This window comes from Mytilus galloprovincialis, chromosome 2 (assembly GCF_965363235.1).
Source record: "Mytilus galloprovincialis chromosome 2, xbMytGall1.hap1.1, whole genome shotgun sequence".
Classification (NCBI taxonomy): domain Eukaryota; kingdom Metazoa; phylum Mollusca; class Bivalvia; order Mytilida; family Mytilidae; genus Mytilus; species Mytilus galloprovincialis.
The window spans coordinates 26,374,031-26,397,923 of record NC_134839.1 but is presented as its reverse complement, the minus strand read 5'-3'; the positions used below and the strand labels follow the sequence as shown (position 1 = coordinate 26,397,923).

At 32.9% G+C, this 23,893-nt stretch overlaps 1 protein-coding gene across 7 annotated transcripts; it reads left to right on the top strand.

The window, feature by feature from the left end:
• Nucleotides 1-102: 102 nt before the first annotated feature.
• LOC143063256 (organic cation transporter 1-like) lies at nucleotides 103-23,678 on the top strand. Of its 7 annotated transcripts, XM_076235289.1 has the most exons (11): nucleotides 103-266; nucleotides 1,456-1,609; nucleotides 6,263-6,366; nucleotides 6,898-7,052; nucleotides 10,622-10,790; nucleotides 11,072-11,299; nucleotides 11,647-11,873; nucleotides 16,194-16,234; nucleotides 19,624-19,805; nucleotides 20,356-20,507; nucleotides 23,270-23,678. In XM_076235289.1, exons 1-8 carry the CDS (start codon nucleotides 118-120, stop codon nucleotides 16,202-16,204), a joined length of 1,197 nt encoding a protein of 398 aa, XP_076091404.1. In that variant the 5' UTR covers nucleotides 103-117; the 3' UTR covers nucleotides 16,205-16,234; nucleotides 19,624-19,805; nucleotides 20,356-20,507; nucleotides 23,270-23,678. The 7 variants fall into 7 exon arrangements, 5 of the variants coding, with proteins under 5 accessions (XP_076091404.1, XP_076091407.1, XP_076091402.1 ...); XM_076235292.1 differs by lacking the exon at nucleotides 16,194-16,234 and having other exon boundaries at nucleotides 11,072-11,246; XM_076235287.1 differs by lacking the exon at nucleotides 16,194-16,234.
• The last annotated feature ends 215 nt before the right edge of the window (nucleotides 23,679-23,893 follow it).

Here is a 23,893-nt window from a genome sequence, read left to right as displayed (position 1 = left end):
TTTTCTACCTTTTTTAAATATAAATAAATGTTAAAATATTAATGAATGCTCGTTGGACCATAAACCTCATGTATATTGGTAAGTCTAGCTGTTGTATTTTACTGCTTGGATATAAACATGGCAGTTCATTACGAAGACATAATCAAGAAGATAAATGGATTTGGTATATATCAAAAGCGTGTATTGATATTTGTGGCTATAACACAGATAACAAATGCGTTCACATCTCTCATTCCAAACTTTATACTTGGAGAGCACAGACACAAGTAAGTTTTCACCGTTCTTGTATCTGTTCATTCTGCTTAAAGGATGGTTTGTGAAAGTACCAGACGTTGAGCATGTTGCTCAGTCTTTTGTTTTTTTTTATGTTGTGTGTGTATACTACTGTTTGTCTTTTGGTCTTTTCTTTATTTGCCATTGCAATGTATTTTCATATTTTCGACCATGGTTTATCTTCCTTCGACTGAAGGTTGTTGTTTGATCAAGAAAGGAAATATAATATATTTTCCTCCTTTTGTAAACGTCTTATTCAAATTCAGAATTTTAACAGGCAACATCGAAATGATTTGAACAAAAGTTGCAACTTGTTCTAGTACTTATAAAGTATTATTCAAAATATTTTTAGTCTTATAACGTTGTAGCTAGGTTGTTGGAGTTATTAATTAAAAATAAGAAATTTTAAATATTTGATATTCTCAGTTTACATTTTTTCAAATTTCAAGTACTAGAAATAAGAGGGGGGAGGGTTCCTGATGCCGAAATCCCGAGGTCCTGAATTCAAAGGAAATTCAATCTCGACATCATGAAATTCGAAAAAAATCCCGGATCCTGAAAGGGTCAATCCCGAAATTCCGAGCTTAAAAACACCCGATCCCGAGGTCCCGAAAAAGGTCCTGCCCCCCTCAGAAGATGATGTGGTATTAGTTCTGATAAGATAACTATTCACCTAAGTCACAACGTTTAAAAATTAAACAATTAAAGTATAAATACCTGTCAATTAAAGTATAAATACCTGTCAATTATGGGAGACTGCATAAGAGAGGTAAAAGATACCAAAGAAATAATAAAACTTAGTCGAAAACGAACTGACTATGCGGTATGGGCTTTGTATATTGTTGAATGCCGTACGGTGACCTATAGTTGTTAATTTCTTTGACATTTTGGTCTCTTGTGTAGAATTGTCTCATTGGCAATCATACCACATCTTCTTTTTTATATCGTTAGGTTGTTTTTATCGTTTGGTCGTCATCTAGTTGACATATATTCTACATATCTATTCATTTGGATGGAGAGTTGTCTCATTGGCACTCATACCACATTTTTCCTATATCTAATCATTACGTTTAGAGATAACAAATAAAATTTAAAAAGTCCCATTCTAACATCATATGAAATTATCAACTAACCAAAGTAATTTGAATTTGAATTTTCATATTTGACTTGAAATCGTTGTAGATGCAAGGTTCCTGGATTCAGCAACCAGACATTTGATGACGATGACGCTACTTACAATCTGACAAAATGTACATACAGTCTGAATTCTACAACATATTCCTGTAATAGCTGGGTGTACGATCAAAGTGTGTACACTGACACCTTTATATCGTCGGTATGCATAATTAAATCATTTACCTTATATACATTCTTTTCCCTCGTATACATTTTCAGACAAACATCATGACATGCAATACCATATTGATAAAAAGTGTAATCAATATCTATAGAAAAAGTATTACTCATACAACAGTATTTTAGAACCGTAAAAAAGACATTTGATTATCAACAAAGGATGCCATTAATCATTTGCATGTCGATACACGGTGCAACAAAATTGTTCTTATTTAAATTAGTTTATCTTGTTAACCTTTTCAGGGACGCAGCAATTTCTTAAATTTGATAGGTAATAACAATCCTGCTGATGAAAATATATGCTCTGACGGTACAGAGATTGGAGAGGGACTAAGATTAGCTAAAAGTGAAAGCCTTGGAAAAAGCTCTTGTTCATATATGTGACCCGCCATGACATTTGCAGGCTTATGGAGGTAGAACGTCATTGTAAGAAAAATTATAAACATGATAGATATCGAGATTCAATGAAATACGTATTTGTGAAGAAGAAATAAACACTTTCCTTGGCTTCTTTTTTGCTGACGCCGAACTATACATCATATATAAGTTTTGAAGAAGTTTTACTTTATCGTTTGATGTGAAAAATATTTGAATCTACATTTTTAATTGATACAAAAAAAAAAAATCAAATTTCTGCTCTATAGATTTCCTTTCATAAATGGAGTCTGAAATATATCCATAATAAATGCACCGTATCGAATGGATATATGAGAACACCTACTTATAAACTGATACGCTTCGCATACTATGTTTAGAGACATGCATGATAAATCTAATTAAAAGACGAATTTAAAAAAAAAAGGAATTCTTAAAGCTTACTTTGACAAATTTTAAACTAACTTCATTTCAACAAGTTTAAATTACATGTTCTACAATAGAGTTAAGAATTGTTTGTATTGTAGTAAATTTAAGTCTTTGAAATTTTATTCAAATAAGCTTTTGAACATTACTAAAAGCCAATAAATACAATAATTTTGTATTTTATAAATTAGTGCCTTCAATAAATAAAAGCCGTCATAGAACAGTCTCATTTTCATACCGATATTCGAAATGACTGGTTTCATTGCTATTACAACAAATATGCCATAATAATATGACAGAGAGGTTTGTTTCGGAATATTCTAGATAAATATACAAAAAGCTAATTTCAGACAGTGTACCTCCTAAGCTTGGAAGTGGCTAGTCACATATAGTTTATGGAATTTTTCTCACAAAGACGTTCTACCTCCATAAGCCTGGATATGTCGTGGCTGGTCACATATCCGACACGTACTTCTGTTTGGAGAAATTTTAAATGACGGTTTAACGCAAACATTCGAATTGTATTTTAATTTTTATACTTTGATTAATATATCATTACCCGGAAGGCGCTCTCAATAACAAATATTTTATGTTTAAACTTATGAAAGCAACAACATTATAACAGGTAACCGATTAGTCGAGTATCATTTTGATAATCGATACAAGGTATTACCGAGCGATACTCAGGTACTCGAGTACTCGTTGACATTCCTAATAATAACTGATAAAAAAGGTATTAACAAAAATACCAAACTCCAAGGCATATTCGAACAGAGGGAGGTCCGTAAAACCTGACAAAATCAAACGCTAAAAGGTCTCAGCCAACGGACCGAACTGAAAGGTCTCAGCCAACGAACCGAACTGAAAGGTCTCAGCCAACGGACCGAACTGAAAGGTCTCAGCCAACGAACCGAACTGAAAGGTCTCAGCCAACGAACCGAACTGAAAGGTCTCAGCCAACGGACCGAACTGAAAGGTCTCAGCCAACGGACCGAACTGAAAGGTCTCAGCCAACGGACCGAATTGAAAGGTCTCAGCTAACGAACCGAACTGAAAGGTCTCAGCCAACGGACCGAACTGAAAGCAATTTTCATTTTCTTGCTAACAAGAACTGAAATTCAGTGAGATATAATAGAACAAAAAAGAGAGGCAAAAGATACCAAAGGGACATTTAAACTCATAAGTCGAAAATAAACTGACAACGCCATGGCTAAAACAGAAAAAGACAAACAGACACAAAACACAACATAGAAAATTAAAGACTGAGCTGCACGAATCCTACCAAAAACGGCATGAGATAATTTCCGGAAGATCCTGCTCCACATGGCACCCGTCGTGTTGAGGATGTTAGTATAAACCGAGTGATAAGTCTAATTTGGTAGGTCACATTCGGGAGAAATGCGACATTGTAGTTACAACTAAATATTATTCGGTGTCATCTGCAAAACAGATATTTAATAAAGGTCAACCAATTAGAGATGGTGTCAATAAAATTCACAAAGGGATAATTTCAACATTACCATTTGAAAATCTTTGTTAATTAGCTTCCTTTCGAGTAACAACCCTTTATCATGAAAATCATGAAAGGAAAGACAAGCACAGGAATACCGTATAAGTGGGCACACACAATTGCTGAAAAGAGGACAGATGAAACGAAAGTCCGAATACATATTTATTACTTTCTGAAGTAATCATTTATCATTTAGTCCCTTCTTCATGCCTTTTCTCTCCTTTCGATATTCTTATAGTCTAAAAGTTAGTCAGTGTCCTCTTTTATTTTCATTTTAAAATTCAATAAGGTCACCCGGCAAATACGTCCCTGTTAAGAATATTTTTAAAGTACACGGATTTTGTGAACCAAATTCCATTTTCAAAACACAACAAATCAAATAAGTTTGATAATTCACTTAGGCTTTCAGCCTGTTTAAGCACTCAGTTTGGATTTTATGCGATTTCCTCAGGGTTGGATACATAGCAGTTTGACATACACTAATTTTGATCAATGAGAAGCTTAATTCTTCCTCAAAAAAAAAGACCGTGATTAAAACATTTAACTGATTTTTACAGAGTTATCTCCCTGTAATATTTATGTTTTGCCTTCAATCACGTCTCAGTCCTTACAGCTGAAAGGACGTGCTGGATCAGCTCCTGATTATCCGTTGGCTACAACATGTTACGCTGCTCAGATGGTTCAACGACAAACTAGTTTATAATGCTCTCTTACAGTAGACCCGCGTCAGCGACACTCTGAAACCCATTGTGGATGGGTGAGTGTCATATACTGTCCAGACGTGTGAGGGCTATGCATATCGCAGTTTTAGTGCAATTTGCTGTCATCTGCTACAGAGTCAATGATTCATCTACCAATAACACATCATCGTAGTTATGTTGCGTCGACACCACAGGCGTGTATCTCCAGTCAGCGCATTGACCGCTTATAGGACGACGACATATCAAGGTGTATATAAATTAAATATATACTTCTAAAAGGGGTTCGATCTGTTGCTATAACTTGAACTGTTTAGGCTTTACAGAGACATAAAACTAATAAAAGTTCACACCCTGTTTATTTTGGTAGTAAGGCACAACATGAATTTATGCAGTTTGACGATAGTAAATAATTATACTATAAACTTGTATGACATTATATAAACAGAAGAAGTCCCAAGAGGATACATAAAACTTAAAAAGGTATGAGATTTATCAATCTCATAGTTAACTTGCTATATTTCCGGTGAGGTGCATAAACACCTGAGGTTCAATTGCACCTTTACAGTATATAAATGAGGTGCGGTTGCACCAAGGTTCAATTAAGGTATATAAATGAGGTGCGGTTGCACCAAGGTTCAGTTACACCCAAAGTTCCTGTGCACCCAAGGTTCATGTGACAGTATATAAAAACGAGGTTTTGTTGCACCAAGGTTTACAATTTAGTAATAAATGATCATCTCTAATCAAGGTGTATTGCTTCAGCAAAGTATATAAATTTTGCCTTATACGGTGCAGAGACACCGAAAATAGATGTGGTGCGCCAAATCCAAACTTGGAAGCACCGCTAAATTTGAATACCGCTATAAACGGATTAAATGCAGTAAAAGAATCAGTTGATTGGTAAAATCATCTAAATATAAAATGTAACTTATATTCATAACTTTTCTCTAACGGATCAATAATTCACGGAACTATTAAATAAATACTAATGCACCCGGTGCAATTTACAGTTTGACTCCCGGTGCCAACAAAGTGAAAGAACGGTTTCTTTTAATAGAAACACTCAAATAAAGATACCTAAAAAGGCATAATTATATTAAACTATCACGCAAACGTACCATCGCTACATCTGAAGAAATATTCTGCTGCGACATATTAAAGAAATAAACAAGTTAAACTTTATGCGACTAAAATTAACGTGTCTCAAGAAAGTGAACTGAGAAGAAAAATGACGTCACGAGTACGCTGACGTCGCTTTATATATAGAATAATATTAACCAATCAAATAATTCGGTTTGCGATCTCCGGGCAAACGTGCTCATTTGCGCAAAGATGGTGGTTCTATGTATCCTTCGGGCACTTATGCACAATATACAAATAATTCAGGAAAAAAATCTTTCTCTCTTGAGAAGTTTATCATGATATACGAGAGAATAAATGATGAATCAACTGGGGATGGTTTGGTAAGAGAACGAATCTGTAATACATGGAATACATATCAATAACAGCACTACCAAACCATGCAAGTTCCATTTGTTTGTTCAAATGTATATGGCACTTTGAAATTATTCTCCAAAAACAATCTTGTAATACAATGATAGTTTTTATTGATTATTTTTAGTTTAATTTGGTATGCGATAGGAAGTTTTACCGCAGCCATCTTGTTATGGCACACCATTTGGGATCGTTTTCGGGAATGATTATCATGAGTTGTTTTGCTGACATGTAAGTAATTTATTACAAGTCTTAAATTATTAGTATGTAATAAAACATTGAACATAAAAATAAGAAGATGTCATATGATTACAATGAGACATGTATCCATTACAACCGGAACTAGAGACAAAAAAACATAGATGTAAACAACTACAGGTCACTGCACTGCATATATTGTTTTTTAATAAAACCAACACTTAATAAATTTCTTGCGTCCAATGCGCTTTTCAGGGTTTACCTCCATCAAAAACTGCTTCTAAAATGACACTAATTACACGAAGTCATTACCCTAGGGACTAATAATTCCTTACCAGCTTAAAAGCGGGAAAGTTTTGTAAAGACAAACCAAAGGTTACTGATGCTAGATGTTTACCCTCCTTTAAATCTCGACCAGTCATGGAAAAACCAAAGGTATCTATAAGACCGTACCTTGCAGACACTACAGAAAAGACTCTAAGCACAATATTACAAAGGAATCCATTAATTCTTTATGAAAAATTTGAAGAAGCTAACGTATTGACTTTTTATTTTTATTTACAGATTTGGGCGGAAGCTGATGATTTGTTTAGCTAATACTTTCTTATTTGCTGCAAACATTACTCAACCGTGGGCACATAACTTTTTTCTTATAACATTCCTGCGATATTTGAACGGTCTCAGTGGAACTGTTACGTACGTATCTGGATTCATCTTAGGTAAATGAAATTACAAAATTTTATTCTCATGCAGATTTTGTGCAATTTTAATTGATAAATGATAAATATTTCTTATCATGGTTGATAAGTGAATAGATATTCAAATACATAGATAATCTTTTCCCTTATTAAACACATAATATGTAATGCTCCCTTCACATACAAGGATTGTATTTAACAATTCCCAGCGTATCACAAACTCGTAGTCAATCGCACGCATCCGTGAATATATATTTTTAACATTTTGTTACGGTAAGTTTACGATTTATTTTCGGATTATTTACGGATTATTTAGAGAGCTTACGTGTTGTTAACGATTTCATTCGGGTTGTGCTACAATGGCTTTACAGATTGTTACGAGTTATTTAGAGCACTTTATGTATTGTTACAAATATTTTATGAATATGTAAGTATACTTATTGTATTTTTATGTATTGTTTACGATTTAGGGAAAGGTATAAAAACATGCAAAAATGTAAAGACTCGTAAATACTCATAATAAAACGTAAATAGGTCTCCACACCAAACGATAACTGACATAATTCCGTAATATTTTCTTCGTAACAACCTTTAAAAATTTATGAAATGCCCGTAAGTTGCTCGTTATTATTCGGACTACTCGTAAAGTATCGTGGAATTTTGCCGTAAATACATCGTATTAATCCGTGTAATAAGCAGTAAATGAATCAATTCTTAATCGGTCGTAATTAGTTATCAAAGGTGCCAGGTTTATAATTGGATACGCCAGACCTGCGATTTGTCTACATAAGACTCACCAGTGACGCTCAGATCAAAAATAGTACATTGAAGACCCATTGGTTGCCTTCGGCTGTTGTTTGCTCTATGGTCGGGTGGTTGTCGCTTTGACATATTCACCATTTCCTTTCTCAATTTTATAAAGCGAAACAAACATAAAGTTGAACATTGAGGACACAAAATTCCAAAATGTTGTGCAAAATACAACATAATAGGTTATCTTTGCCTGGGATAAGAAAATCCTTAGCATTTGGAATAATTCCTACTTTTGCAAACAGTTAATTTACAACAAAGAATCACATAATTGATATTCATGTCAACACCAAAGTGTTGGCTACAGGGCTGGTGTTACCCTCGTGGACGAAACGTCCACCAGCAGTGGCATCGACCCAGTGGTGTTAATAGTTATCAAAGGTACCAGGCTTATAATTTGATTCGCCAAATGCGCGTTTCGTCTACATAAGACTCAATAGTGACGATCAAATCAAAATAGTTATAAATGTAAAGTTGGAAGTGCATTGATGACCTAAAATTCCAAAAAAATGTGGCAAATACGGCTAAGGTAATCTATGCCTGGGATAAGAAAATCTTTAGTATTTCGAATAATTCCTACTATTATAAAACATTTATTTATATATAAAAAAGGGATCACATAATTGATATTCACGTCTACACCGAAGTGCTGACTACAGGGCTGGTGGTACCCTCCGGAACGAAACGTCCATCAGCAGTGGCAACGACCCAGTGGTTTAAATAGTTCGATTCAAAGAAACCAGGCTTATAATTTGATATGCCAGACGCGAGTTTCGTCTACAAAAGACTTATGAGTGACGGTGTGACGCTCAGATCAAATAGTTATAAAGCCGTACAAGTGGCCAAATCGCAAGGATCCGTTGATTTGTGGCACAAAGATGATAATTCCACTTAAAGGTAACCAGATGTGTATAAAGTTAATAACTGTGTTAAGTGACCACAGGTTACTAAAGTAATTATCTGTGTTAGGTGACTAGAGAATTATCAATGTAAATATCTGTGTTAGGTGACCAGAGGTAATCAAAGTCATAATATATCTGTGTAAGGTGACTACAGGTAAACAAAGCTTATATTTGTGTTAAGTGACCAGAGGAAAAATATGTTAATTTCTGTGTTAGGTGACCAGAGGTAACAAAAGTAAAGATCTGTATAAGTTGGCTAGAGGTAATGAAAGTTTATACATCCAGGTTGGCGTATCACTTTGGCTGCGACATGGAAATATAATCACTCGGTCTCCTTCCGACTGGTAAATCTGACGTAAATCCGATGTATTGAGTAGAGACAGTGCTCTACGTTGAATATAAAAAACGAAGATTTCTTCTACTTCTTCATAGTGCAGTACTCCATCAACATACTGAGGATAACGTGCCGTGCACTGATATCACTATGCCGCAAGTGTGTTGGATGTAAATGTTCTATTTACAGTTAAATATACACAAATAAAAGTTTAAAGTAAATTTTTTTGTTCTTCTGTTTTGTACTATACATTTTGATTAATACTATATACATCGTAGTTTTTTAATTTATATGTGTCAGTGTTTGTTGAGAACAGATATTGGGATAGTTAGTGTAGTACATTTTAATGCACCTACAGGTCTTGGATAGAATGAGTTTTTTCAGATGTTTGTATTGGTCTGTAGGAAAGGTTGTATTAATTTTTTCTATTTCTTGTGTCAGAATGGATGAGCAGGTCTGTTGGATAAATAGCTGTAAGATAATGTATTATTCTTTTTTATAGGAAAGGAAGATGCGTGTTATTCTTGCCTTTTTTTAATATTTTTCCAGTTTAGAGTTTGTAACAGTGACAGAGCTGGTGTTGTGTTATCTGTTGCAAATGTACCTAAGTGCCCTATACTAGACCATTTCAAGATGGTGTGTTTGGGATTTGGTATGTGGATCCCAGAAGCATCTACTATATATAAGTTTAGATCTAACCAGTGATGTATTAAACTATTTTGTGGTTTGGAGTTGACCTTTAGGGTTCTCTGGATAGAGTTAAGCTTTTGTATGGCTGAAGTTGTGTTTGTTCCATTTTAAGGCTGTTTGTATTGTTACACAAAGATATTTTGTGGATTTTTCATTTTGCAGATTATGTCGGTGGAGAGGGTCATCAAATTTTATTGTTTTTTTCGTCGTTGGTATATAAAGGATTGAGCACTTGTCTGGATGGAATGAAAATCCTTCTCTCATTTTGCTGCTGCTGTTAGGTATTCTTGCAGATTTTGCGTGTCTTCTTTGTTTCCTATTGTTTTGTATATAATGCTGTCATCTGCAAATAATTACATTTAAACAAAATGTTGCAATGTTTCAAGTTAAAATGCGACGGGAGATACCAATGGGACATTAAAAAAATAACAAAAACAAGTGATAGGTAGAGCTAGCTATAAAACCAAGTTTAATCCACATTTTTGGCATTAGGAAATGCCTGCAGCACGTCAAGAATATGACAGTTGTTTTCATTTGTTTGATGTGTTTGAGCTTTTGATTTTTCCATTTGCTTAAGGACTTTCCGCATTGAATTTTTCTTGCAGTTCGGTATTTTTGTTATTTTACTTTTTTCTCAAGTTTAACGAAATATTGCCGTCTTGGTGACCTTTAGTGTTTTGTCGATAGGTTGATAGGTTGCTGTTTCTTTGACGTTTATGCTATATCTTCATATCCTACAAGGAAATTGACATAAACAATGCTAATTGTAGAGAAATTTGACATTGTATTAACTTCCCTAAACGATTCTTTAAGATATAAAATGTAACTTCTTCTTTAAATGATTGCAATTTTAGTGACAGAAATGGTCCAACCATCCAAGAGAATGACAGTAGGATTCTCAGTATCTATGGGTTACATGGTTGGAGAATATATATTGGATTTAATAGCATATTTTGCGAGAGACTGGCATGAACTAATTCTATATACCTCAGCTCCTATTGGAATTAACTTACTGTCTTGGTTGTAAGTAAACGATACGATTATTTTCTGATCTGAATTATTTCTGGGTTTTCCCGTACCATAGCATATATTTTGATATTGCTGAAAGGAGGAGATAATCATTTGTTATCCGCAACTCGTCCTTAACCTCTTATACCAATTTATTGACACTTTCTTAGAATCCTAACCACATATTGTTATCATTTGGGGATCTCAAATTTGTTTTGACTAAACTATGAAATACTGTATTGCCCTTTCATTATAAATAACTACTATTATGTTAAAATGTTTTTAATCTATTTCAGTTTTATTCCAGAATCTCCTAGATGGTTTATTGTCAAGAAAAAATTCAGTAAAGCAGTCGATATGTTGAATAAAATGGCGGATGTAAATGGAGCTAAAGTTCAATTTGACATCAATAGCATAGCTTGTTGCATAGAAGAAAGACATCAAATATCCTTCTTAAAATCTGTAAAAAGTGTAATTACATCGAAACAATTGTTTATTCGGACACTCATTTTATCATTTAATTGGTAAGGAATTTTAATGAAAAATAGTTATACAAACATAATGAAACTGTTTGGTAAAATATTTCGTTATAACTTTCATACTGTTTTTAATTCTGCTTCTTGATATAATTTTTAATTAAATGTAATGGAACTATCCTCCAACCTTGGAAACATATAAATTGTTATTACTAGTCACAAGAACTATGAGAAACAATGAAGCATACATTTGGTCACTAGCAATGTATTTCGGACAATTTGCAGTGGTCGGTTGTTTAAACTAACTAATTATCGATACTACACTTTAACGCAAATATTGACATCTCTCAGTGATGACCTATATTCTTATTCATGACGATCCCTATCATTATCAGGTTTGCTGTGACTTTAATGTATTATGGTATTACCATGAATGTTGGCAAGCTTGGAGGTGACGTTTACGTCAACATGGCCATTTCCACATCCGTTGGTATGCTTGGAGAGATCATCGCTTTGTTGGCTTCATATAAAATTGGTAGGAAAAGGCTGTGCATATCTTATATGATTATTGGTGGAATAGGATGTTTGTTAACAATATTACCTTCATTGTATGGTCAGAAATGTAAGTAAAAAGTTAAATCACAAAAATACTGAACTTCGAGTAAAATTCAAAACGGAAAGTCCCTAATCAAATGGCAAAATCAGAAGCTCAATCACATCAAACAAATGGATAGCAACTGTCATATTCCTGACTTGGTACAGAATATATGAACAAATCCAAACGAAACCTGTTAAATTCAGATGCCCTGAAAAATAGGAAGTTCCTGCTGCACTGGTTAAACCCATCATTAAACGCATGTTGAAATCAAATATAGTATGATAATGCTTAAGAAATAATTCATGGAAGCCATAGATTGTTGGCAATTTACACATGGCCTAGGATATTCGAATTTTATTCTGAGCGTTAGTGAGGGTTAAAATTAACAAGTGTCACGGCCCAGGCCATGTGTAAATTTCCAACAATCAATGGCTTCCATGAATTATTTCGATTCTAATAGGACAAATACGGTCACTTAAAAACTGAAGCAAAGATGGTTATGCTGTGTGTGTGGCTGTTGTTTTTTTACTCCATGTTAGATAAAGCTCAAACATTCTAATAAATCTGTAGCTTGGATGGATTAGTTCTAGTCCATCAGCTGGTAGGGCAAATGTTCAGTTCTGTGTTACACCCCAGGGTACCGCAATGTTTTGGTATAAATCTAAAGAGTAATGTCTGAAGAAAATTTTAAGATGTGTTATACTTTTGCAAAATTGTCCAAAAGGGGTTTAATAGGGGACTATTTAAGAGTATATAAAAAAAATATTTTACACAGATATACAGAAATATGAAAAAAAAACCAAGTATTTAGTACTATATTTTTTTATTAAGTTGAACAAATCAAATCTTATTAAACCGGAGGATAATTTTTATTAAATTTTTAAAGCGTAGAGGACCAAGAAAAAAAGGGGGAGGGTAATTTTCAAAATTCATGAAATTTTAAATGAAAAAAAAAGCATACGTACTAGTTTCTTGATTAAAAAGGTATTTTTTTTTACATTGAAACAGAGTACCTAGTAACTAAAGGCTGTTGAAAAAAAATCAAAGGTAAAAAGAAAATAGAAGCCATAGACTCAACGACAAACACAAACATGAGCAACTAGATATGCAAGATTCTGTCACGTATTTTAACATCACATTCATGGAATATCTCACATTTTACTAAAAAAAAATATAAAAGAACTGTTAGGGTTTCTAGATCTATATTGAAGGTTTTTTTTAAAGAATAGAATCACCACGTTTTAAGGTCACGAAGAAGGTCAATCCATAGAATCATCATCAGTTTCGTCACCTGCATTATACCGAATAATCTTTATCATCATTATTTCTACCATCTTCGTCGTTACCGTTAGCAATATCAACGATTTGATACTCCTTATTGCTACTAGCATTCGAACAATTACAGTCATCAGTACAGGATAAACATTGTCGAACACATGAACATCTTTGGTTGGCACAACCAGCTTAACATAAACAGCTTATCAGAATTAATAAGGCATCTAACACTGGTGGTTGGTCTAGCATATTGATACTGACCAAGTCGTTCTTAACAATCCAACCATGGTTGTTTGGCGACGGAACAGTGTTGTGTTCTAGAACAGATTTCGAAATCTTCGCCTGAAAGTTGGCTCGTTTAATGTGCTTTAACATTGCATCTTTTGTTTGGGGCAGTAGATTACAATGAATGTGTTTGCACTTATATTCAAAATGGAGTACCTCTCACATATCCAACTGTCTTGTATGGGCTATAACAAGCAGGCGATTACAAAGATTTCTATCTGCTTTCAATATGTTGTTGTTCTAATCAGCCATTAACTGCTAACCTTTTATTTCCTTTGTTGAAAATGTAAGCAATGATTTTCTTTTGATTGGTTTGAAGATATCGGTTGACTTTTGAATAAGCCGTTCAGTAATGAAATATTCTGATGCCAACTTTCCCTATTCATACGCATTTAGAAGGTCGCACAATAGTTCCAAAGAAGCAACAGTACCCGAGGACAATCCAGATAACTGCTCAGATGTTTTAAATGGATTTGTCCAGCTTTGCAGTGTCTGAACCTATTTTTAAAACGTCAGTTTCATCTCGCTTCATTCGAGTTTTCCTAAGTTTATATTCTGCGGATGTTTCAGTGTTAACCATTCATGCCAAATCCCGACATTTTGACGATATTGAGGCTCTTTCATGTGCATTTAACAAAACACATTTAACAGAACCTTTATTTAAACTGAAACCAACAATGCCACCTCTTGTTTTGGTATCTCTGTTCAACGTTTGCTCGATTGTTGGGTCAACTGAAGATCTAGAAAATCTCTGAACACAAAAACCACCAGATGAAATATATACATGAGCATCAGGATGGGTATTTGGCAAATTTTGCATATGAAGCAAATGGAATGACGTGTATCGGGAAGGGTTTTGACGGCCATATGCAAAGAACCATGGTGACATTTTTTCAGCACATGCCAAATGAAGATCCCAATTACCTCCCCTGTTGCACTTGTAAACAACAATACAAGTTCCATCATTTCTAGGTAAGGATTCAAAAATTCGGCCGATTTTGCATAAGAAGCAAATACACTGACATGTACAGATAGAGATCAACAAACTGAATGCAAACAAAGCAACAAAATTAGTTGACAGTATGTACAAAATTTATAAAACGAGAGTAAATTCATTTAATACTGAAGCAAAATATACAAGTAAATAGGAAAAAAAATAATGAAAAATAGAATTGAGAATTGAAATGGGAAATGTGTCAAAGAGACAACAACCCGACCATAGAGCAGACAGCAGAAGGTCACCAACAGGACTTCAATGCAACTAGAAATTCCCGCACCCGGAGGCGTCCTTCAGCTGGCCCCTAAACAAATATATACTAGTTCAGTGATAATGAACGCCATACTAAACTCCAAATAGTACACAAGAAACTAAAAGTTAAAATAATACAAGACTAACAAAGGCCAGAGGCTCCTGACTTGGGACAAGCGCAAAACTGCGGCGGGGTTAAACATGTTTGTGAGATCTCAACCCTCCCCCTATACCTCTAACCAATGCAGAAAAGTAAATGCATAACAATACGCACATTAAAATTCAGTTCAAGAGAAGTCCGAGTCTGATGTCAGAAGATGTAACCAAAGAAAATAAACAAAATGACAATAATACATAAATAACATCAGACTACTAGCAGTTAACTGACAAGCCAGGTCCAGACTTCAATTAAACTGATTAAAAAATATGTCTTCATCATATGAATATTAGGCACAATCCTGAGGGGTTTAGTATCAAACCATCATAACATATATGAGAAGAACATAACTCGTGTCATGTCAACAACTGGTTTATTAATAATAAATGTGTTTAGTTCCGATGCAAAGACCCTATAAGTGAATCAATATTAACGCCAAAATATGCAATCTTTAATGACCTGACAACAGTATCGTAACTATATCCCCTAAAAGTCTATTTAAAGGTTTTGTTAGCTTCTGAGGTGAATACTGACATTTTTGTGCTTTATAAAGAATATTTCCATAAAATATTGGATGTTAAATACCTGAACGTATAAGAAGTATGTATGTTGAGCTATATTTCCGAATGATGTCCTTATATCGATGATAAAATTTAGTAAATGTTTTGACTAGTTTGTGATATCGAAAACCCTGGTGGAATAATTTTTCAGTAATACATAAATTTTTGTCGTTAAAATCTAAAACATTGTTACATACACGAGCGAATCGTACAAGTTGATATATATAAACGCCGTAAGATGGTGACAAGGGAACGTCACCATCTAAAAATGGACAATTAACGATAGGAAATGAGAAATCATCTCTTCTATCATAAATTTTAAATGAGGAACAATGTATACATTACGAAAATCAAATAAATAGTAACCAGATGGTATGTCAAATCGACATAATGTTTTGCTAAAGAAATTAAAAAGTCTGAACAAAGTCCCCAACTGACTATTTGACCTTCGTTCATAGCGATGTTTTTCGTTTGAATAACGTAACAATCTTAATTCAATTACCACATAGCAAAAACACAAAATGTAACTCATCATAGATACAGGATTAAAATAAATTTTGCATTTACGCCAGACACGCGTTTCGTCTACAACAGACTCATCAGTGACGCTCAAATTCAAAAAAGTAAAAAAGGCCCAAAAAGTGCGAAGTTGAAAAGCACACCTTTATTAAATTCAATAGAGTGAACCCTTTTCAGAACGCCAAAAAAAAAATAACCTTATTTTGTCATTTTTCATAAATATGTCGTTACACATTTACTTTATACATAATTTGTCTCACGCAAACAACAAAACTCGACAATTTAATGTTTGTTTTCAGTTGCAACTTGATAAGCTTAAAGTGATTATGTGTACACTCAGGTATGAATATATTGTAGACTAAATCGAAGACAGTAGTGTGATGATTTCCGGTATTTCACGAGTATTCGCACGTACATATATTTTATTGAATAATTCATGTTTGAAGGGGCATTAGCTATGAGATATATAAAAATTCAAAAGTATTGTTTTTTTTTGTTCAATCATTAATGAAAGTGAAAAAGTGAAATAATAAGTTGCTTTTATCAGATAAAATGGTTCAATTTTATCAAACTAAGCTATTAAACATTGATAATGACTTATTCACTTGCAAGTGAATAATTCGACCTCATTAAATCCGTATTCATGTGAACTCCAATTTAACCTCGTAGAAAGAGATAGGATAACGCATGCATTGTCCGTGTACGGGTATTCAAAGGAAAAGAATTGTTAACTGATTCGATCCACACAAAATCGTTCTTTTAAAGGTAAAAACGACGATAAAAATATTTTTTTAATCTACAATACAAAATTTAACGCACCTATAAAAATACACTTGCACAAGTTGCTTAATCTATTCATTTATGTTTACATCGGTTATATGGTCATAGAAGGTCAACTCGATAGTTAATTAGATGGCGTCTTGGCTAAAATTCATACGAAACGAAGCTTCATCTTATTGAGACCCTGTCCTGTAAATTGTTTATTTTATACTTTTGATAGTTTGGAAAAATGTTTTACATGGTTATAAATAAAATATGAGAATTTGAGTCAAATCGGTGAACATGAATTTGGCAGCTAGTGCCCCTTTAAGACAATATATAAATACTGCAAATAGTTTAAACGTTGCATACTGATCAATTCTAAAGTTTAATTCACAAATACGGGCATTCTATTACGAATTCTTTATAAGTTGAGAAAATATGCCTTAATTTGTGACAAAAAAATTCGGATTGTTTGTAATGTAAATAAACATTTTCTTTTAAACAAAAAAATTTCAGTGTTACATTTAATATGATAGTTTTATATCTGTTTTGATTGCTTATACCTATACTTTTATCTTTTTAATCGCTTTATATTAAAAGTTTTCAATAAAATAACTCGTAATTACTAAATGAAGGGACCACTGAAAGGGACGTTTTTAAACCTCTTTTGGACACTTTTTTTTTAGTATAACACCTTGTACTTTATCAATAAGATAATGAAGTTGAATTCTATAAAAAAAAAATCACGGTACCGTGGGGTGTAATACAAACTACTTAACCAGAGGGCTTTGGAAAACTAGCTGATGGACTATTCGTGAATAACCGTTAGTAAAATATCTATTAAATTATTTTAATTCTCAAACCCAACATTTGCCATTTTAATTTAAATGTTTTTTCGTAAGCTACTGTCAAATCCAAAGTTGACATTTCGTAACTAAGCCGCTATGTTGACTTGCTGAAATCATTAAATATGCGAATGATGCAATAAAATAGAAAATGAAACAAAACCTCCCTCAAATCAATTGTAATACAATAATATGGTTAACGTAACAGAAAACTTTCAACTCTAGCGTTTGCATTTGTATAACGTCATGTTTTGCAATGACTTCAATGCGCCAAAAATATTAGTACACTTTCGCAGAATTTTATTTTATTTTGATTTTGTTGATTTCTCCGAGCTCTTGTGCTCTACTTCTTTTTATTATGCATCCGAAAAAGTATAAAAGTTATTTTGTCTTTTTTAATTGAAATGTTTAAAACAACAAAATCGGCAAAGGGTTTGCAATTAGGTTCCAATACATGTGAATTTACGTGGGAAGTATATTGTAACAGCCATTATTATGTATATCTCTAAGTCTGCGGTAAGTATAGATATATCGAAAATTGTATCACGATGTTGTTTACAAATCGAAAGAAGCAGTCATATTTATATAGTTTTTATTATACTTCACGTGTTAATGCCATGTTTTGATTGACTAATACAAGGGTGTTAATTTACTCAATCACACGGTTGAGCGGGTGAACATTTTTTTGAATGTCACCCTCTCGTCCAGTCCAATCAAAAATCGATAATTCAAAGGACAATGTATTGAATTTACATCAAGTTATTAAAGACAATGCTTAAGTTCAGCTTTTATTATTTGACTGTCAAAATAAAAATAATAAAACATCTTGCATCACTTCTGTTGATTTTTCTAATAGCTGTAACGTTGTACATGACGTCATATCAAATACTTTTAAATAAAATTCATATGTAAAAGACAATATTGATCAGACATTTAGTATAATAAATTAAATAACACATAGCTGAGAGGGTGACAGAACAGATTTGTACCCCTACACAGCTACTTTTGTATAGGAACTATTTCTGTACTAAAAAAATGCAGTACTGGAAATTTACTTTTGATATTTAGTACTATTTCTTTACTTTAAAACTATTGTAATATTTAGGTACTTGTATTTTACAGTACTTGAATTGTACTAAATATTTTGGTACAGAAATAATACAATATTCCATGTTTAAAAATCACAACTTTTAGAGATTTGAAATAGAAAAACTTTCTAAATACTGAAAATGTAACGATAGTAACCAAAAATCTATAGTACCTAAATTATAAAAACAAATAAAGTACTGTAAAAAAGAGGTACCTTAATATTACAATAATTTTAGAGTAACAAAATAGTACTGAATAATAAAAGTAGATTTCCAGTACTACAATTTTTTAGTACAGAAATAGTACCTATGCAAAAGTAGCTGTGTAGAAAAAGCATTGTCAACCGCGGTTATTTAAAGTAGCTTTTAAGTATCATATCAAGTGATAAACACTTCAAGAGACTGTTGAAATTTTGCCCCATAGATATGGAAAGTTCACAGTAATTGTTTGAAAGATAATGCATCACTTTTATCGTTAATTGCAATTATTAACAGTTCATCGCTCGAAATTCCTAGGATACAATTTAAAAAAGGACTTTATCGGTACAATGCTGTTCACGTTTTACATTAAAGAGAAACACAGCATACTACTAAATACCTAAATTTACCATGTCCTTACAGTAGATTTGCATTTTAGTATCAAAATAAATATATAGTGAGCGAATCCTAGAGGTTATATAAGTTCTCTTTTTTAATCTATATCATATAAGAAACACACACAAGCATGTCTTGCGAGAAAACACCATCAGGTTGAAATTAAACAAAAAATATTTTAAGTTAGCTTTATTCAAAATGACCTGGTTCAACCTACAATTTTAATTTAAAAAGGGCAATAGAGTCAATAACCAATTGCTCAAATAATATAAGGTTCCCTTAAGAAATTTCCCAAAGACCAGCAAAAGCATATATGGACATTGAGTTTTCAAGACGACATGTATAAGTTCAAAGTTTAAGCTTTCTATATATCTAAAAATACATCATTTTCCAATGTTACATCATCAATCTTCTTGAATTTCTTTTTTCATACTTTCCAGCTTTACAGTTCCTGTTAATTGCACTGGCTATGATTGGGAAGTTTACTTCTAATGGAGCTTATTTACTCATATATTTATATACAGTAGAGATAGCTCCCACCGTTACCCGTGGATTCTTTCTAAGCCTGTGTAGCGCAGCTGGTAGAATTGGCTCAATTTCGTCCTCTTATATAGGGGATTTAGTAAGTTGACGGCCAGCGTTTAACATTTTGTCTCATTTGAAATAAATTTGAATTGACAGCATAAATTAAGGCAACAGTAGCATACCGCTGTTCGAAATTCATAAATCGATTGAGAAAAAAACAAATCCTGGAAACGCATCAAATATAAAAGGAAAACTACGACACAACAGAAACACAACATTAAAATGTAACACACACAGAAACGAACTATAATATAAAAAAGGCCATTTTCTTGACTCGGTACATGACATTTTAAGAACAAAAATGGTAGGTTGAACCTGGTTTTTAGGCATGCTAAACCTCCCGTTTTAATGGCCATGTTAAACATAACATTAAAATGACAACATTTATTTACATGACAAGATTACAATACAAATAAATAAGTATTGAACAAACTCATTGTTCGGTTATTGAATGAATATAGAAAATATTTACACACAAACAGTAGCAGACAACTCTGTTTCATTTCATACAGGTTTAATTTTTATTGTATAAAGGATTATTTTCAATTTTCCTCATTTAAACATTAATACTTTATTGCACATTGTAGGGGTTATTGCTTGATACGAAATTTGGACGTGCCTTGCCAATTATCATTTTTGGTGCTGTTGTATTTACGGCTGGTATACTCTGCATATTTTTGCCTGAAACTAAGGGCGCCATCTTACCGGATACTATTAAAGATGCTGTGAAGTTAGGAAGGTAATAATCCAGGCACTATGTATATTGGTCTTATAATGTTAATTTTGCATAATGTATAGATTCTAGGTACTGACGTTGTTTATCATCTTAATTACGTGTTATAGTGTTCTTTTATTTCTCCTTGAAAATTATTAACGTTTAAAAGAGGGGCGAAAGATATTAGAGGGACAGTCAAACTCATAGATCGAAAATAAACTGACAACGTCATGGCTTAAAAAGAAAAGACAAACAGACAAATAATAGTACACAAGACACAGCATAGAAAAATAAAGACTAAGCAACACGAACCCGATCAAAAACTGGGGGTGATCTCAGGTGCTCTTAAAGGGTAAGCAGATCCTACCCCACATTTGGGTTCCATCGTGTTGCTCGTGTTATTTCAAACCCGGTATACTGTTTGGTCCATTTTTTGTAATATCCTTGAGGCGTCGTTCGGTACATGTACATCCCGCCATTGTGTTATTGTGCTACGGTAATTTTTTGTATTCCTGTGTTTCATTTTTGTGTATGTGCTTTGTCTATATGCTATTTTGGTTTTCTTTGTTGACATGTTTGTTTGGTTTTTAGTGTCTGAGATTAAAACACAATGTTGACTGCTGTATCCCAATATTTGACATGTGTCCCTATTATGCCTGTTTGTTTTGTTCCTACATTGTTGTCAATATTATGGACGTTTTGCTAGTCATACCAGAGAGAGGTTTAGCTATTTAAAAAAACAACAGGTTTAGTCCACCATTTTCTATAAGGAAATGTCTGTACCAAGTCAGGGATATAGTGGTTGCTTTTGATTTATTTAATATATTTCAGCTTTTGATTTCGCCAATTGTTAAGGGACTTTCCGTTAGAATTTTTTCTTGGAGTTTGGTATTTTTGTTTTTTTACTTTTTTTTAACGTCTGTAAACGTAAATCTTTTCTTTTGGAAAAAATAGATAAAACATTGAATATTTTTTGCTTCTAAGTACTTTTAATTGTAAAACGTGAACAAAGGTTATCTTCAGATGCATGTTAATTCTATCATCAATGGCTCGTGTATGTTGCCTGTAGATAGAGCAAAGCTTATACCAGCAAAGTTGAAAATTAAAAAGAACTCCTTGTCTTTAAGTCTTTTTCTTTTCGTAATGATTCAACATTTGATAACTCATTATATTTGTTCAGTTTTGTTTCTACTTACAAGCAAATCACTAATTTTTCCCTTTTTTCTAGAAAAACGCGACGGACCCAGTCAACTCACTGAACAGGAGCTACTTGCTCTTTAGGACAACCTATGTTCATCTTCAGTGTTAGGTTTCTTAATCTTTAGTCAGAACTATCGGATCATCTATTAGCTGGCAAATTTATTTCTGGAAGTCCTTGTTCTTTAATGATATTAAGGTTTTTATTTTGTACAATTAAGTAAATTTTCTCAATAACGTTACGCCATCACAAGATGGTTGACTGTTACGAAATATCTTGTTTCACAGATGACGACAAATATGTTCCAATTGTCGTAACCACAATCCAGTCCTCTTTCCCCCGAATATGACCTACCGAATTAGACTTATCACCGGATTTGTACTCAGATGAACAACACGATGGGGGCCAACAATGTAGCAGTATCTGAGTACCCTTTCCGAGCACCTGCTATCACCCACCTTGTTTTTAATGGGTTCGTGTTGGTCAATTTTGAGGTTTCTATGTTGTGTTTTGTGTATAGTTGTTTGTCTTGTGGTCTTATTTTCTTTTTTGCCATTATTTTGTCAGTTAATTTTCGACCAATGACTTTGAAAGTCTGTTTGTGATAATCTGTAGCCTTCTTTTCTCTTAGATACGTCACATTTATATTCAGCAGTTGTGCGCAAGACCAAAGTTTTGGAAAAAAATGTTCAGAAATAAATAAACAAATCTATTTAAATATAACAAAATTTAGTATTAAATGGCAAAAGTATCATGATTACCTTCGGCAAAATAAGATTTTAAAAACTTCCTTTACGATATTTATATATATATATATATATGCACAATTGATTTTCAATTTTGTAAGTGTTTCTGTATAATATTAATCATAATATAAAAAAAGAGATATGATATGATTGCCATTGAGACACCATCATCAACAAGAAATCAATAGGACAGAAAATTAAAAAGGGAACAGTTGACCGTACAGAATTCATCTATGAGGTAAACTAAAAATAATAAAAGATATAAAAAAGTTTATTTTTTCTCAATCACTCGTTCCAGTTATATCTATTTTTCTACAGAAGAAACAAATGTGTTACAAGGGATGTTCAAACTGTCGACAATTCCTTTTAATCCACAATTTTCTACATTTGAAAATGCCTGTACCAAGTCAGGAATATGACAGTTCTTGTCCATTCGTTTTTGATGTGTTTTGTCATTTGATTTTGCCATGTGATTTTGGACTTTCCGATTAAATTTTCCTCTGAGTTCAGTATTTTTGGGATTTTATATTGTCAAGAAGCTACTTGCTCTTCATAAATATCTGAGTGCATTCTCGACTTACGTTTTTCAGAGTATATTTTGTCTAATTTTTAGTTATTACTGTAGTTTTATATAGATTGTGTTATTCCCTTTTTAATGGTGATTTATCCATGTATATGGATGCTTTATCAATATGTATTTTTTTTATATACGTAATCTCTTTTTTTATATTGGTTTTGGACAAATATTTAAATAGCTTAATAATTTCACCTATTGTTTTATCTTTCCAAAAATTATGATTACATGAAGCTTATTACAACCTTGTTGTCAATATTCATTAAAGGGTTGTTGACAACAATGACGACGAAAAAGATCTAGAGGAAAAACCACACAAAAATGACATCAGAGATTTCGAGCTGCTAGATATAAAAAGAAAACGATGACAACGATATATAACAGTATAAATAGCATTATAATCCTTGTTCCTTCTTTTTTATTCATGCGATTGGAATTTGCAAGTAATTATGATTCTGTTGACATTCATGTGCATAGGGTTCATTAAATGAACTGCCTGTATTCTAACCCTAGAACAGTTAAACAAAATTTGCAATGATATGTGATCCGAATTTGTGAACATTCTTAATGCTATAGTTGACCGATCGTTGGGCCACATCTACTTACATTATATTGTTATGATAATTTGTATTCTATTTTATTTTTCTATATGTATGTAAATAAAGGCAATAGTAGTTTTCTGCTGTTCAAAACTCATAAATCCATGGACAAAAACAAAATCGGGGTAACAAACTAAAACTGAGGGTAACGCATTAAATATAAGAGGAGAACAACGACACAATATTAAAATGTAAAAGTCAAGATAGTTATTCCGCTATTCATTTGTATGATTTTTTTTATTTCAAAGCAACCACATGCTCAGGATTTATTTGTTTTACACTGTTTTCGCTTT

Coding starts and splice junctions, on each gene's coding strand:
- LOC143063256 (XM_076235287.1), top strand. CDS start 118: ATGGCAGTTCATTACGAAGACATAATCAAGAAGATAAATGGATTTGGT. Junction 267..1,455: donor CTTGGAGAGCACAGACACAA/GTAAGTTTTCAC, acceptor AAATCGTTGTAG/ATGCAAGGTTCCTGGATTCA. Junction 7,053..10,621: donor CGTATCTGGATTCATCTTAG/GTAAATGAAATT, acceptor TTGCAATTTTAG/TGACAGAAATGGTCCAACCA.